The sequence below is a fragment of the Anoplopoma fimbria genome, chromosome 9 (assembly GCF_027596085.1).
Source record: "Anoplopoma fimbria isolate UVic2021 breed Golden Eagle Sablefish chromosome 9, Afim_UVic_2022, whole genome shotgun sequence".
Classification (NCBI taxonomy): domain Eukaryota; kingdom Metazoa; phylum Chordata; class Actinopteri; order Perciformes; family Anoplopomatidae; genus Anoplopoma; species Anoplopoma fimbria.
Genome location: NC_072457.1, coordinates 7,355,935 through 7,372,469, shown reverse-complemented (window position 1 = coordinate 7,372,469; position 16,535 = coordinate 7,355,935). Strand labels below are relative to the sequence as shown.

Sequence of the window (16,535 nt, the reverse complement as noted above, 5' to 3'; positions counted from 1 at the left end):
AAACATCTTCCAGTTGATCCGGACATGCTTTTAGAGCTCAGACAGGGACGCCATCAGGCCCGGCTGCCTTGCGTGGGTTAATCCTTTTAAAATATCTGACCACATCTACCCTGGATATCACCAGTGGACAGGGGTCTTTTGTTCCTCCTCAGCTGGGAGAGTTGGTCTCAAAGCATGCATGTAACTTGTTCAGTTAATTTAGGAGAGATTCAGACATTACATCAGCACTGCTGGTTTTTCCTCTTGTGGTCTGTGATGGTTCTCAGTCCAGCACACATTTCTGGAGTTGGAGCCCTGCCAGTAAGACTCCACTTTGTCCCTTTATCGACTCTTCGCTCTGCTTATAGCTCTGCCGAGCGCATACCTGGATTTCCTGTCGTGATGACTCAGCTTGTTGTTGGTGCACGTGGTATGGACTCAATTCAGATTGGGAGAAGTGTCATGGGCTGTAATTAATTAAAATGGAGTGGAAACCACGCCCAACTGGCACTCTGCCAATCAGATTTTGGAGAGCACACAAAGCTGCAAATTCAGCACTGCGAAACAATGCTCGCAGAAAAACAATCTGACAAAAGCATACATGCAGATGTTTTGTAAAAAATCGCATCTTTCCAAATCGAAGCCCGCTCCTTTTCTGTGTGTTTTCTTTTATTTCTTTTTATTCATGAAATGCCAAATCACAATATTCTCTGGCAGGGCTTTGCAATCTCAACACAGCTTTTATAATGTAGATGTGATGCTGGGGCTCAGAATCAGACTCTATAAGAATATAAAGACTATCATCTCACTTTAATATGCTTTATTCTCCCTTTGGTCATATTGATTTTATTTCAGTGTCAGCACTCAGGTTAGAATATTGGGAGATTTACATTCCCTGACATGCTGAAAACACAAGTAGCATCACGAAAAACATCAACCCTCGCTTCCTGCCTGGCGGCATCCGTTCCCAGGCACACAAGTTCAAACGCATGAAAGTCTGAGCTCTACGAATATATATTTTTTACCTTCCTTGACTCCCTCCCTCCCGCTACCCTCACCCACACCGTCTCCCTCCCAAATCAACTCTTCCCATAATGCTCCCCTGAAAAAAGCAACAGCAAAAACACCAACAGCTTTTTTGTAAGTGATTGTTTGTCATCTCTGTGTGCTGGTGTGAGAGCAGTGTTGGATCTTGTGTGTGTGTGTGTGTGTGTGTGTGTGTGTGTGTGTATCTCGTATGTTTGTGCTGTATTGATTGCTGCTGGTACATGGGGAAATGATGATGGATCAGTGTAAAGAAGAGAAGAACAGAAGACAATACACAAACAACGAAACTGGCCAACAGAATGAAAGAGATTCAAAATGAGCCACATATCAATCTGAGACAGTAGGAGAGATTTGTTTAAGCTCTCAGAATCCTCTTTCCTTTTCTGATGAATGTATTCAATGTCCCCCCCCTCCCCCTTATGAATTCTAAATGATCCAAGTACTAAATACTCTCCTCCTATCAGAGTCTTAGTTTGAGCAGAGTTCTTGTCACGTTGTGCTTTTGGTTGTTGTTGTTGTTGTTGTTATTGTGTTTTCTAATCCCTTGTTGTGTGTGTTTTGTTTGTGCTCTACAGTGCAATCACTTTGGACAATCAGCTGGTCGTCTTGGCAACCACGGCAGCGGACGCCGGGCGTTACCACGTTGAGGCGGTGAACGAGTTGACGGGAGAGAATGTGACGAGTCCCGCCGTCTACCTGAGCGTCTCAGGTAAAGCGACTTTCTGAGGTTTGGGTGTGATATCAAAGTCTAATGAACACGGTGTTCGTTCAGCATGTATCAATCAGGAAGTGAAACCATGCAGCGTAATTAAATATCACAAAGAAGCTTAGCTTATTCCATAATCAAACATGACTGATTGTGGATTAGAGGATTTTCAGTCTTTGAGAAATTGCTACCTCCTCATTATTTGACTTTGTTTCACCTTTTTTTTAAGGCTTTTTCAGAAGCTTGTTTGGGTTCTCTGTGTTATCACCAGGGTTGGGATTCAATTGCATTTCAATGGATCTGAATACAGTTTGCTGGGGAAAAAAACTGAAACTCAAAGATTCAGTAGAAATCTGCTCTATTTGTTGGCTCTGAAGGCGGTTTGAGTGGCGGCCTAATTACTGCTGACAACCCGTAGATACAACCTGCAAACGTGACGAGCAGCAGAGGATGTGAATGATTAAAAACACATCTGACACATTAGAAAGAGTAATCTTTGTGTAAACTTCTTTAATCCGAACTAAGTCTGTAAACATACATTATTACCATCATGTGACTGGAACAAGACACAGAAAGAGAAAGAACTATAAAAAGACTCAGGTAGTAAAACAAAAACTGTCCAATCCTGATCGTAGACTGATGTTAGGTGGTGTTACGAGTCAATATTTGATATCTGACTGCTGGCAGACAACGGCCTGGAGAGCTAAGTTTTACTTTGGCCTTCATACTTTTCATACCTTGACATTTCAGCGTAGGCTACAGGCTATTTGTTTAAAAAAAAAAAAAAAAAAAAAAATGAGAATAGCTGGTCTCAAAGGTCGGCCCAGCTCAAGTCAGCCTGGACCGTTGTTGTAACCCCTTTCACTTTAATCAGCAGGTGGCAACAAGATAATGCAAACTTTGCTTGGGTGTTAAGGAGTTGTTGCATTTATGATTTATTAAAGCCATGATAAAGATGTTGATGAAGATACTGCTGGGTAGTTGTCGGTGATGACAGACTCTTCATCAAAGTTTTTCATTGAGAAAGAAACAGGCTCCTCTCACAGGAACAGATACGTTCTGTGACGGTTGTGCTTCTGTGTCTCTGGCTCTGTCACAGCCTCTGTCGCTGAATCACTGTCTGTCCTTCTCTCTATATCGCTTCTCCTTGGAGGCCAGAGGATAGATAGACTATAGTGTCTAACAGTCCTTCAGCCCAAGTGTTCACTATGGTTAAATGAGAGGAGGAGGAGGAGGAGGAGGAGGAGAGAGGGAGCACTATGTCCCTTGTGGCTGTATAGAGTTTTAATTAGATTCTCTTTACAGGGTTGTATCCTTTGGCATCCTTTGTTACAAACACACACGCTGACACACACACACGCACACACACAATCACATAAATATACGCACAGTACCTTGTTACAGCTGTCAGAGGGGAGTACTCCCTTGGGCGTTTTTTTTTAGGAATTGTAAGGCTATAGTTAGGCTTCACTGATCAGTCTTCGGCCATAAACGTCCACCTGTGTTTTTGTGTGTGTGTGTGTGTGTGTGTGTGTGTGTGTTTGCTTCTGTTTATCCGCGTGTTGTTTCTACAATAAACATTTCTTGGGTAAATATACTTCGCCATAAAGCAGCATGTTCGATTCAGTTATTTGTTATTGAGATTGGAGAGGAAGAGAGGAGAGAGGGATGGAATGAAAACTGGCGGACGAATGAAAGAGGCGAAAGGATGCGAGGAGCAAGATGTTAAAGAAAAAAGACAACAAACAATGAAACATATTTATTCTTGCTTTATTTTCTACGTCACTCCATTGGTTGGTTTGTTGGTTGCTTTTGTGTCACAGAGAGAACTTTACATGTGTCCGCCACAGAGCACACTACACTGATACCCTGCAAGATGAGAATACCCCCCCCCCCCCCAAAAAAAAAAAAAAAAAAAAATCAACAGTAGATCATGACCTGAAAAGATGCCTGTATTGAGTTTGCACACTGAGCAGCAGACCCGACCTATTAAGGATAGAAATTGGAATAGGAAATAGGAATATTTGAGTTGAAAAAAGTATTGAGTGGTTCACAAGGTTAACTGACCGCCAACAGAAGAAACATGTGAACAAACTCATGCAAATTGTATTTTTTGTTCATCTTCACATCCCCTCTCTCTCTCTCTCTCCCTCTTTTTATTTTTTTTACATTTCCTGCCCTATCTCTGTCTCCCTCCATTTCCTGTCTCCCTTCTCTTTTCACTTTTCCATTCCATTAAACAGGATCTGAAGACTGAAGTTCATAGCTGTCAGTCAAATTTTCTATTTCTAAAAATGTTGTCTCTGTTCAGAAAGATTCGCCAGAATAAATGAGATAGCTACTTCCTATTCTTCCCCTTTCTTACTTTGATTTGAGCGTTGTGCTCAACAGAAAGGAACAAGAGACGGAGGATTGGTAGAGAAAAGAGACAGAAAAGGGAGAAACTAATGAAGTGAGTCACGGATGTAGACTGAGAATATGACCAACAACCTGTTATTTTTCAGGATATTCTGTGTGTGTCTCTCACACGCCATCGCGGGCGTTAACACTAAAGACACAGCCGCTTTTATAAGACCAGCGTGTCGCATTTGGGCCGTGGGAAGATTGACATCTTTCGGCTAATCCGCAAAGCCCGCAAGAAAGAGCCGAGGAAAGAGTGGTGCACGGCCGGCTGTGTGACCTGCCCACTTGACAGATCCATTATCTGCATGTCCCTGACCACTATCCTGTAAGTGTGGCCTAGACTGCTGGGGGAAAAAAAATAAAAGCACTAACTGTCATCCGCGGTGGAGCTGGAACAGCCACAATTGATAGCAGCTCAACAGCTTGGTGAGAGGTCACACATGTAATCACTGCAAGAACAGCCCGCCTCTAAAATAAACAGCTACTGGAAGCTTTATTTTTTTTTTTTTTATTTCTCATATTTTTTTTTATCACCACCCGACAACATATGGTGTCACAGAGGACATTTTCAGTCAGTTTGACGGCGCATACTGAACATGACAGATTGATAGAGGATGGATCTTGAAATACGCAACGAAGAGCTTGCGCCGTCCAAATATCAAGTTAATCAACGTAACAAATCACTTCAACAGAGCCGCTCCGTTGGGGGGAGGTGGGGAGGGAGGGAGGGAGGGGAGCGTCGGAGTCAAGGTGCAGATTTGCTCAATTAGTGACGGTGCACCCTCGTGTGTTCTGTGTTTTCACATTAGAAAAGAAAGAGTTTCTAATGGCCTCGGGGTATTTCTGTTAGTGACAGGAGATGAGGATCCCTTCTCCAATTAATTAAGCTCCACGCATACCAGCTATCATCTCTCCCTCCCTGTCTCTCTTTAACACACACACACACACACACACACACACACACACACACACACACACACACACACACACACACACACACACACCTACCTCAGCCCGTCAGTCAAAACAGCAGTCAGTCTCCCCTATCGCCCAGAAGAGTGTGGGCATGGCTGTGTGCTCCTCTTCAGTTCACAGCGCTGGAGGTCTTTGTAGATTTGCACATCAGACCATTAGAGCAGCAAAATATCCCCAAAAGAGAATCGTCACCAGAGGGAGGGAATATCTCGCACGCACACCATGAAAAGCACGCACACGCAGGCACGAACGTACACGTGCGAAAAAAGACACACGCCCAGAAACGACGACATCAAAGACGTGTGCAGACAAACCGGCTTGAGACCTCATTCAGCCCGAGATTTAAAAACAAAGAAGTTATGATCCCACATGCATGGATCTCTTATATATATATATATATACAAGAGAGAGGAGAGGAGAAGGCATGCTGGGAAGAACGAGAAGAGGACAGAAGGCAATGAGGAGGAGAAAGAGAGGGTGAGAGATTGTGGCGCGTATACGTCGATATAATTAGCGTGGCTCTTTAAATGCTATCTCAGCTCTGGGCTCAATAGTTGATCAGCCGCCTTTATCTTTTCTATAGAGGAGACAGTTATGTCACGCTTGTTAGTGATTGCTGAGCTGCAAAAAATAGCTGAGAATATCATAAGGCTCACTTGGAAGCACAGCTTACAGAGTGCTTCCTTTTGAAAGGAGTACTCCAGCTGTTTTAGCGTTTCACTTACATGAAGTTTGGGAACTTGCAAGACAGAGTTTTCTCTTTTAATCGATTCAGTGGAGGCAGAGACGCTCTGACTTTCTGTCCCTAAATGCAATTAATGGCATCTTGTCGCTCACAACTTTTAAATTCTACAATACCACTTTGCGATATTGTAACGCAGGGCTCTCGCTGATACACTTTGTCTCCAAAGTTAAGCTGATGACCTCAGCGACATCACTGATGACATCGGTGACATCACTCAGACTAGACAAAGCCCCCTCCAGAACCGAAGAAAACCGCTCTACTCTTTTCACACCTCTTTTTTTAACTTCTTGATGAAAACATCTGCGTAGTTCCCCTTTAAATTACATTACATTACATTACATTACAGTCATTTAGAAGACGCTTTTATCCAAAGCGACTTACAGGAAGTAAGGAAATTGCTCTACATACTGTACCTCCATAATTACTGTATGGCAGAAGTGAATGCAAACTTTTTGCAAAGTTCCTAGGACTAAGTTCTCTCCAAAACAAGAACGTTAGAAGAAAAGAGAGGAAGTTTCCAGTTCGTCTTTGAAGCCTCGTAGTTCTGCACATTAATGATTTGAGTTTTGATTCCAGCGAATAAAAAGAACAGAGACAATCAGCAGGCAGTTATTCTCTCAAGCACTGTAAACAGTGAGCTAGCTGAATGGAGAGCTGAGGGAGCGGTTGGCTCCGAGTGTGTGAACGCTTTGTAAAATAACCTCATAACCTTTCATAACCTTAACCTTGTGTGTGTGTGTGTGTGTGTGTGTGTGTGTGTGTGTGTCTGTGTCTGAGTTTGATTACCTCGGCTTAGTGATTGGAAGAGAGTCTGTCTGAGTTTGATTACGCCTCCTGTTGGAGACTCCCCCGGTGTCTGCCATTTTACATCACTCCATTTTTTTCCCCGTTTATCCTCTTTTCCATCCCCCTCCGCCTCCATCAAGCAAGGCCTGTCGCCCTGGGAAGTGACGGAGTGACCTTTGTCAGGAGCTGAAGAATGGACTCTCAGCATCTGACTCAGCTGACCTCCCTGTAACCCAGACTGTACACAGTGTCATATATGCACACATACAGTCTTGGCTGGGGGAGTAGATATGAACGAGGAGAAGGGAATAATGAATGTTTTGCTTGGAACATTTCAAACAGCATATGGCACATGACACACGACATACTGTCTCTTTAAAAATAAAAGCTTCTATGACTACACGTTTTGAAGTATTTGATGAACACTGCAACCTGTTTGTGTAAGCGTGTGTGTGTGTGTGTGCGTGTGTGTGTGTGTGTGTGTGTGTGTGAGCTCAGTGATTACGTTTGCGTTGTTATTTTTATGCATGCCTGTGTGTCTCTGTGTCATTTGTTTCCTTCCCTCCCTTCCAGATGTTCCCTTTCCACATCGCTGACTCTTAAATGAGAGCCTGCAACTGTGTGTGTGTGTGTGTGTGTGTGTGTGTGTGTGTGTGTGTGTGTGTGTGTGTGTGTGTGTGTGTGTGCGTGTGTGTGCCTCTAAACATTGGTGTGTGTGTGTGTGTGTTTTTGCTCCAGGTCCCATGCCAGTTGTTCTGTGGCGCGTCTAATTGGAGGTATTTTAGTGTCCCAGAGAGAGGGAGTCTGTGATTGTGTTTTTTAGTGGGGTGGAAAGCATGTGGTTTCTTGTGTTTGCACTTGTGTGTTTGTATGTTTGTATGTTTGTATGTGTGTGTGTGTGTATGTATGTGTTAGTTTGTTGTCGTGTCGCAGACCCCAACACCTGTGAGCCCTCATTTAAAATCTTAAATATCCAGGATCAGACTATCCCCCGTATCCCTGTGTTCAGACGTTGTTTTCAGTGCTGTAGCTGTTTTGCATTTTGTGCTGCCTCATGCTTTGGTAGGGTTCAAGGAAAACCATAGAAACCTCTCCAACCAACATGGCAACGTAATGATCTGTGCACCGCAATCTCCATCGGTGTGCTTCATGTGTTGACACACATCGTCTGCAGCTTCCAGTGTTGGTTAGGAGCACCAGTGAGAGTGGTGGCAACAGACGTGTGGAGAAGCGACGCTCTCTCTCTCTCTCTTTCTCTCTCTCTCTCCGATTTTTTTGGCTGGTGACCCCTAAAAACAAAACAAATGCCAAATTGGATGCAGTGTAGCGACTCACCGCCCCCTGATACAAGCACAGGTGTACGCACTGAACAGTGACTCAGGATTCTTTTCTCTTTCTCCGTGGTTATGTTTGGAAGCAGCTGCCAATATTCTTTACTTAACAGGGAGATAAAAATGGCGCAACGATTTCACAGTTACAGTCAGACGTTGTCTCTTCGACTTGTCTCTCATTAGCTGACAGGGAACTTCCTGTGTTGAATTTATTTTCGCAGTGTGCGTACACTATAATTGGCGACAGCAGCGGCTCTCTGTTCAGATGATTTAGTTGTAAGTTTGATTTTGTGAACGATGTTATTAAGTACAGTAATGGCAGCTTTGCCATGTTTAGTTCTGAAGGTAGAGGAAAAGAACATCTCACTTATCAAAACACAAAAAAAGAAAAACGTGAGGTCCACAACTGAAATGATAATGTAATTAATGAGTGGAATTATTCATTTCTAATTATATATTATAAGCTGCTTAGAGCTGATGTTAGGTCATAAATAGGAAATAATTATCTCTCTGATTTCTATCAAAAATATTTTTTCATTAAATCAACAGTGTAATTCAAGTTTCTCACCAAAAATGTCATTTTACGAGATAATATTACAACACATCATGATGAAGTTACAATTTAAGTTCGCCCCAAAACATTTTTCTTTCCTGCATAGAATTTGAATTCATACGTAACTTACTGCAACCTCCATCAACGTTAGCTGTTAGCTCTGTTATGTAGCCAAGCAGGACTGTGCTGCCCACCTGCTGCTAACCGCTGACGCTATCTAGCTCTTGACCTGGATTTGTTCTTCACAACGCAGCATTATCAGTGTGCACATAAGTGTTTAACCACCGGTGTGTAGTACTGGTTTGCACATGTTCAGTAATTATATACATTTACATTTTACAACATTCTAAACAATACTCACTGCGATCAGTGCTCCAGCTGTCGTGTCTTGACTGTACAGATGTGTTTCACCGACACTTATTTTGTCCTGTTATTTGGGCATGCTGTTGTCTTAAGGCGGCCAGATACAGCAGTTTCTGCAGACACCGATTTGGACGAGTTCTTTTGAAAATAGAGTTTTGAGACAAAAGAAAACACCACATGGGCTTCAGACGCTACAGTGTGTTCAGGCTTTCTTGCCAAATACCTCCACATTTTTGCACAGCAGCCTTCATTTTGTGACCATCTGTGATGGCGCTCGAATATCACACGGCTAGAAAAAGCTTCACTTTTACTGTTGTGGTTCAATGAGTAAATGTGCCTTTTTGTCAGTCGTAGCTGGAGTAAAATTGATTAAAAAAAAAAAAACTGTAGTAAGAATGGTTGGTACTTCAAATAGTACTTTCTTGGCCTTTTTGCATGTTAAATTACTTTTTTCAGGGAACAATTGTCTTGCTTTGGTAAATATTACAGAGTAAGATTGCTGAATATAACCTACAGTTAACAGTTTTCTCCACGATTTCCATCCTGAGGAATTTTCAATTAGTCAGTGTCTAAGGTGGTTCCGTATTCTTTTATATGCCGTGACAAATCTATGGTCCAGCCCAAGTCGACCTTTTTGAAGCAGAGATTGCGTAGCAAGGCTGTGTTCAAGCTGTCCAAAGGCTAGTTATGTAGATACCCATCCTGAAGGTCACTTAACAAAATCACTGATGCGTTTAATTGCATGTAAACCTTGGAGAATAAGTGGCACTATGCTGGAGTCTAACACCCTTCTGTATCCTGCAAGGTTCATTTGAAAGATCTAACCTTGTGTGAGCACTACAGTGATCTTTTTTTTGTACTGAAAGTCTGATCGTTTATAGTCTACAGAACTGAAAAAAAACAAACACACACACACACACACACACACACACACACACACACACACACACACACACACACACACACACACACACACACACACACACACAGGATCAGGCACTAATACTCAGCGGTTTTGATAAAGCGACTCGGCTAATGAATCAGTTCTTTTAATTCCTGCTATTACTGGTTTTGTCTGGAATTATTATATTCAATATGTCAGTTGCAAAGGGATCAGACTCTGCTTTGTTGATGCCCGTCTCCCCTCTCTGACTGTTTCCTCTGTCTGCCTCCGTCCACTCTCTCTCAGTGTAATGAGGCTCCTCTGTGGTTTCATAATTAGAACCCCAGCGTACATACAGAGAGACGGAGTGATGGAAGGAAGGACAGGAAACTGACTCATGGGCCGTCTGTGTCAGCGTGACAAGCAAAACTGTGTGTGGCTATCTGTGCGTCTGCTCTACTTGTTCCACCTAGTTATGGATTTAATTGCACGCGTGTTTTACAGCACGATGAAGGAGATTAAGACGGATGTCCATGTAGAAGGCTTTGACGGCGCATTTGGCAGTCGCACGCGCCCACGCAAACCGTCGTCGAATCCGTTTCCATACAGGAATTAGAAATAGCCAATAGGCCTAAAGAAGGCGACAGAAGAGGCAGTTAGTGAGAGAGGAGTCCGCTGGGAGAGGAAGCAGTCCAGAAGTCACAGACGTCACGCAAGTTTCTAAGAATCAATGAACGAGCAGAGGCTTCGGAGGTAGAAAGTCCAGAACGGAAAGAAGCTCTGAAAGTTTGAATGTCACGCCGGTTTCTCCCAGCATCGTTTACTGGAATCGAAAAGAAAAGTAGTGCGTTTATGGTGGGACACTGCTCCTTTATTTAGTTTTCTTTACTATTTTTTTAAGGAAACTATCATGTGGTTTTAAAATATGGTAATGAAGGGCATACTTGGTTTCTCCAAAGCCTCAAGAAAACCAGACCTATTTACTGTAGCTCACTTTCATTGATTATTAATAACTACATTAATGTGATACTTAATCATATTCAGACCATTACTGTACATTCATATTTAGTGTTGAATGCCTTCTAGTTAAACAGCTCGCAGTTTCCACTTTAGCTGCTGAGCTAACAATAGCTAATGTTATAATTGCAGAGACTGACAGAACAAGCTGCTGTTCGGTCCTAAATGTTCATAGATCACAATTAATAGTGATTCAGATATGAGGGATTCTGATAATTGTTTACTGCCCTTTTTTTTTAACTCTACGCTAACACAGACCATCATTCTCTCGGTTGTCTTGAACACCAAAGTGACGTAATGCTCTGTTCGTTATTTAACAGCCAACAGTTCCTTTGTAGTAGTTGGAATAACTCGTGAATAAACTTTAGCTGATGTTAAATTAGTCTTCTGACCACTCAACCATTCTTTAAAGTACATGTACATTTACACATTCACACACTGATGGTCGGGGCTACCATTAAAGGTGCCACCTGCCCATCAGGACCCTAAACTACCTTGCTCTCACACATACACACACGCCTCTGACCACACACACACACACACACACACACACACACACACACACACACACACACACACACACACACACACACACACACACATTGATACATCCACCTATTCATCAGGAGCAGTTTGGGGTTACGTGTCTTGCCCAAGGACTGGAGCAGCCTGGGATTAAACCACCGGTCTTAGAATTAGAAAATAACTGCTCAGCCTCTGGGCCACAGCAGCCCAATTGATGAAATCTAGCGAAACCTGCTAACAGCATAGATTCAGCCCCCTGGCTTTATGGGGGACAGTTTTTTTTTACGAAGGAGGGCTCTGGCTCAAACCCTGTGTGAGTTCTTGTGTTTATGTGTGCATCGAGTGTGTTGATGTGTTTGTTAAGTTGAGAAGTTCCACAACAAGCAGAGGTTTGGAGAGAGCCAGGCAGAGACCTAGTTGATGTACCATAAACATACTCAGTAGAGGTACCATCTCAGCTCCCTTAAAGAGATGAAATGCACCAGCACACATGAGATGAGGTGTCAAGTGTGCAGATAAGTAGCATGGTGCTCCAGATTTTAATGATCCTGTCAGTCACACTGCAGCTCCTTATGGCCACGTCGCTGTGCACCCTGCGACCCAAGACTGTGTGTGTGTGTGTGTGTGTGTGTCAGTCAGTGAGTGTGCATGAACAGTAATATTATGAAAAGGAGTTTCATTCCAGCTAAAGCCTCACTTTGGACGCTGGAGACAGACGTCTTTTAGTTTCCCCACTGTGTTCAGTAAGGGTGCTTCACTCTGATACTCTTCGCCGCGTGACGTTACGCGAGGCTTCACGACTCCAAACTGAGCGACCCAACGGGACACGCTGTTCATACGCCAGCTTTGAATCAGCACATACCGGCTACATTCAGGGGCTCCATAAACAGTTTCTGAGAGGATCCCGAATATAAATGAAATATTATTGTGCATGCAAACACACTGATTGTCTCTGTGTGTGTCGGTGCTTCCTGCTGGGTGTAACAGGTTATTGGAGGAGCGGCCCCAGTCAGCAGATGTTAATTTGAAGCAATAGAGAAGTGGAGGAGATATGTAGGGGGGGGGTGTAGCTGGTGAGTGATGGGGGGAGAGATTGGATTGGAGGAACAGAAGGAAGATAAAGGGACATAGGAGGAGAGATGATGAGGTGCTGAGGGAAGGAGGAATATGTTCAGAGGGGAGAAGGGAGGGGGCAAAGAGAGCGAGGTGACGGAGTCGTAGGTTGCTTCACTTAGCAAAATGTTGTGTGTGTGTGTGTGTGTGTAGGGGAGAGAGATATGGATACAATTTCTGTGATGCCATTTATTTTTACATTTTATGGAAATTGAGGAGGAAGTGTTTAGTTGTGTCTGTGCCTCAGGAGGCAGAACAGTTTGTCCACTAATCGCAGGGCCGACTCCTCCTCTCTGCATGTTTAAGCGTCCTTGAGCAAGGGTGGACACGCTAATTTACTTGACTTTACGGCACTCAGCTATGTGGCGCACATCGAAGTGACTATATAACAAGGATTTAGACAAGTATTATAACTTATTAATGTACAAAACATACAGTTAATATTCTCTCCTCAAAACCACCAAACTCCAGTCAGACGACATCAAAACACGCTTTATCCTTACTCGACAGGAACAACATAAAGCTCCTCAAAACATAGTTAGTTAGTTTTTCCCTTTGTTCCAAAAATCACTTGAGTTTGAAAGAGACGGGATAATAACAGATATTTGAAAGCAGTAACAGTAACACTGTGACAGTTTCACTTTTTAAGAACACTGTTTTTTTGCACGTTTGTGACACTAAATGTGATACACAAGGGGAAAAAACGGAAAGGCATGCTCATCTACTAACAATGAAAAAGAAACTAATGAACAAAAAAAAAAGAGCATCATTGAGGACCTAGAAAAGAAACTTTATAAGAAATATCTTATATTGTAATAACCAGAGTCCAGATGATATTGAATCTCATCTCAAGAGTAAACACTGATTTATTTTCCAGCACTATATGTGCGCTTAATAAAGACCGTGCTTCTTTTCACCGTGTCTTTATCAAAACTAAATCTATATAAGTCTACTCAATAAGACTATACAAACAGAAAAAATCATTACTTTTAAGCAAAAATGATTTCATAAGATGTGTATATTTATATTAATATGGCCAGTAATGTTTCTCATTCTCACACCAATAAACGCACACATTCACACGTACACACAACTGAAGTTCACAGTCATGCACAAGCACACATACATCCCATTTGTTCATTAGCTGTCGCACTCACACCATGGTCTAATGGGGCGGCTGTGGCGTAGTGGAGAGCAAGGTAGTTCTCCAATCAGAGGGTCGGTGGTTCGATATGCAATATACTACTGATTGTAAGTCGCTTTGGATAAAAGCGTCTGCTAAATGACTGTAATGTAATGTCTGAAAGACTGTGTGGGTGGTGCTTTCACTGCACTGTCATCGTTTGTTGATGCCTCGCTAAAAACGCAGCCACTTACAAACACACACACACACACTTTTGTAAAACTTTGTGTGTTCGTCCTCTTGTCCCCTGCGCTATCAGTCCGTACGTTAGGCAATGTTTTTATCAGGGTTTCAGGGGCAGAACAGAGTATTAGTGGAAGAAGAAGAGATAAAATAAAAGAGAGAGAAGAGACGAGGACAGAGGAGAGGGATCGGGTACCAGAGGAAGTCAAAGAAAAAGAGGCGATCCGCGAGCGAGTGCGCAATTGGGAAAGCTTCGAGGACGATGGAGATGGATAGGAAGAAAGAAGGAGAGGCAGAGGGTAAAAGTTTAAGATTGAGAGGGGATGCTGAAAACAGGAATAGATCAACAGGGCCTTTTAATCCCAAAATAGTTTCCACCCTTCTCCGCCTTCTTCCTCATCCCTATTTACCTCTCCCCGCCACTCCCTTTCTCCCCCGCCTGGTTGTTTGGAGTGATTGAAGAAAAGACGAGATGTGTGTAGCCTCCACGTATACTACACACATACAGCAGTGTGTACATGTGTGTGTGAGGACATATTGTGATCCCACAGACAGACGGATGATGTCCATTACCAGGCCGTGCTGTCCGGAGTCAGGCGGAACAGCTGCAGCCAGATCTCACTGATCTATCACTGTTCTAATGAATCTGTTACAGCCAGGCCCGACCAATCAATCTCTGAGCCACTTAATCAGCTGAGCCATTAATCTGACACAGACACTATCTGTTCTTGCCCACATGAGCAATCGCTTTACATATATACATAGAGACACGGGCACGCATACATTCACTTGGACATACAGAGAGTCGGTCAGTGTGGACTGAAACACAGCATAATGAAATATGGCTTTGTTTGCAGGCTATTAGTATACTCTAATAAGAAGGGAACGAGATGAGCATCACATCCAGGTAAACAGAAACTATTTGCTAGTGAGATACTGCAGGACATTTAGATAATAATCAAATGATCGGCTGATTTGTTTCTATTTCCTGTATTTGGGGCTTTAATTGGTGTCGGGAAATCGGCCACCCTAATGTGAGGATTTTTTCTGCTTGTTATCATTTTAAATTGGCCATTTTGGGGGTTTGAACAATTGGTCTGACTAAAAAAGAAGCAATTTGAAGGGGTCACTGGGAGGACAGGGAGTTTTGATGGACACTGTTATCTGATGTTTTATAGACTAATTGCGAGCGCCACATTACTTTAGTTGATCTAAAAATGATTTGGCCATGGTGACTGTTGGGACCAAGGTGGACTCAGCATGTTTCAATGACGCCTCTTTGGAATTTAGTGTTTTCGCTTTGTTTCTCTCCCTTTATCCTTGAAATTGCAGTGTGAAATAGCAAGGCGAACTCAAGCCCGTTTCACAGGTTCAATATGTGCTCGCCTCTCTCTGGCTTCAAAGATTAACTTAAAACTGACTGTACCATATCAGCTCTGTGCATGTCAGATTGTGCGCGGAATGGCTGGTTGAAATGCAAGCACAGACACGCCACCGACTCTCACGCATATGTAGCATTGGTTGGTTTTGAAACTGATTTTGGGAGGTGAGTCTGAGATAAAATTGAGATATTAGCAGTAGCATTATGCTGACTAGTTGGCTGATGAATGTTGGTCCTGGAATCAGTCGTCAGGGTATGTGTCTTAAAGCCCATAATTTCACAGTGCAAGGAGGTCTTAAAAATAATAATCCCCAATATGTTTTATGTTCTATTCATTTTATTTTAGTTATTTATTGATTTTGTTTTCCTGTCTGTCTTTGTCAAGGATATATGTGTTCATGCTGGGTCAACATTCCCCCCCCAAAAATAAATAAATCTTAGTTGTTTAATTTGACCAAATGTGTATGTTGATTCCCTTATTTGTTCAGTTTTTTTTTAATTAAAAAATATAAAGAAAGTGGGATGAAATAATGATAATAGATATATTAGTTAATAATTAAAATAATGCTAACTTGCAGCTCTTAAGAATATATTGTATTTTTGTGTGTGAATACTTTGGTATACATTACATTACATTACAGTCAGGTATAATATAATAATTTTTTTTTTATATAGGGATTTTCATTAAAGGGGATTAATACATTTTTAGTACAGTAGTCACATTTTCACTCCACTCCAAAGGCTGTGAGTTTGTAAGCGAGTGTCTTAAGGAAGAGCCCAAGGAAAATGGCAGGACATGTTTCCCTCCATTGATGTGTCACATTCCTCCAGACCTCGCTGCTACGCTCTAACTGAATGGACTGTGGACTGGGAGCAGCGAATGCTTAACTGGAATAACACTTGTTTCTAAAGGAGCCACTTAAAATCCAGTATCCTCTTATATATGAGGTTTATTTACTTAAGCTGAGGGTCTCTTAGAACCAGTACTTGAAGTTGTTGGAAAAGAGAGGAGCAACAGTGGAGAGTAGTGGTTGAACCATAGTCAATCAGTGATCCAGACAGAATGTAACCGCTATAGATGATTATAACAAAGTTAAAGGACAAATAAAGTACTCGTATTAGTTGCTGCACTTACTGTATTCGTGTCAGTTCGCTGCACTTATTGAATTTGTATTTGTTTACTGCACTTATCCTATTCGTAGTAGTTTGTAGCACTTACTATATTCGGATTAGTCTGTTGCAATTATTGTTTTCATAGTAATCTGCCTCTGCACTATACTTTTGCTCTGGCTTATGCTTTGAGATGCTTGTTTAAGAAAGGAGATGCACTTATGACTTCTGGTGACTAGTAGTTCTCTTGAA

At 42.4% G+C, this 16,535-nt stretch overlaps 1 protein-coding gene across 1 annotated transcript in view; it reads left to right on the top strand.

Annotated features, from left to right (window-relative positions):
• LOC129095493 (protein sidekick-1-like) overlaps positions 1-16,535 on the top strand; it is a 233,084-nt gene that overhangs the window by 117,446 nt on the left and 99,103 nt on the right. Inside the window, exon 5 of the mRNA XM_054603956.1 lies at positions 1,602-1,735. Coding sequence (XP_054459931.1) covers positions 1,602-1,735 — 134 coding nt within the window. The remainder of the gene's footprint in view (positions 1-1,601; positions 1,736-16,535) is intronic.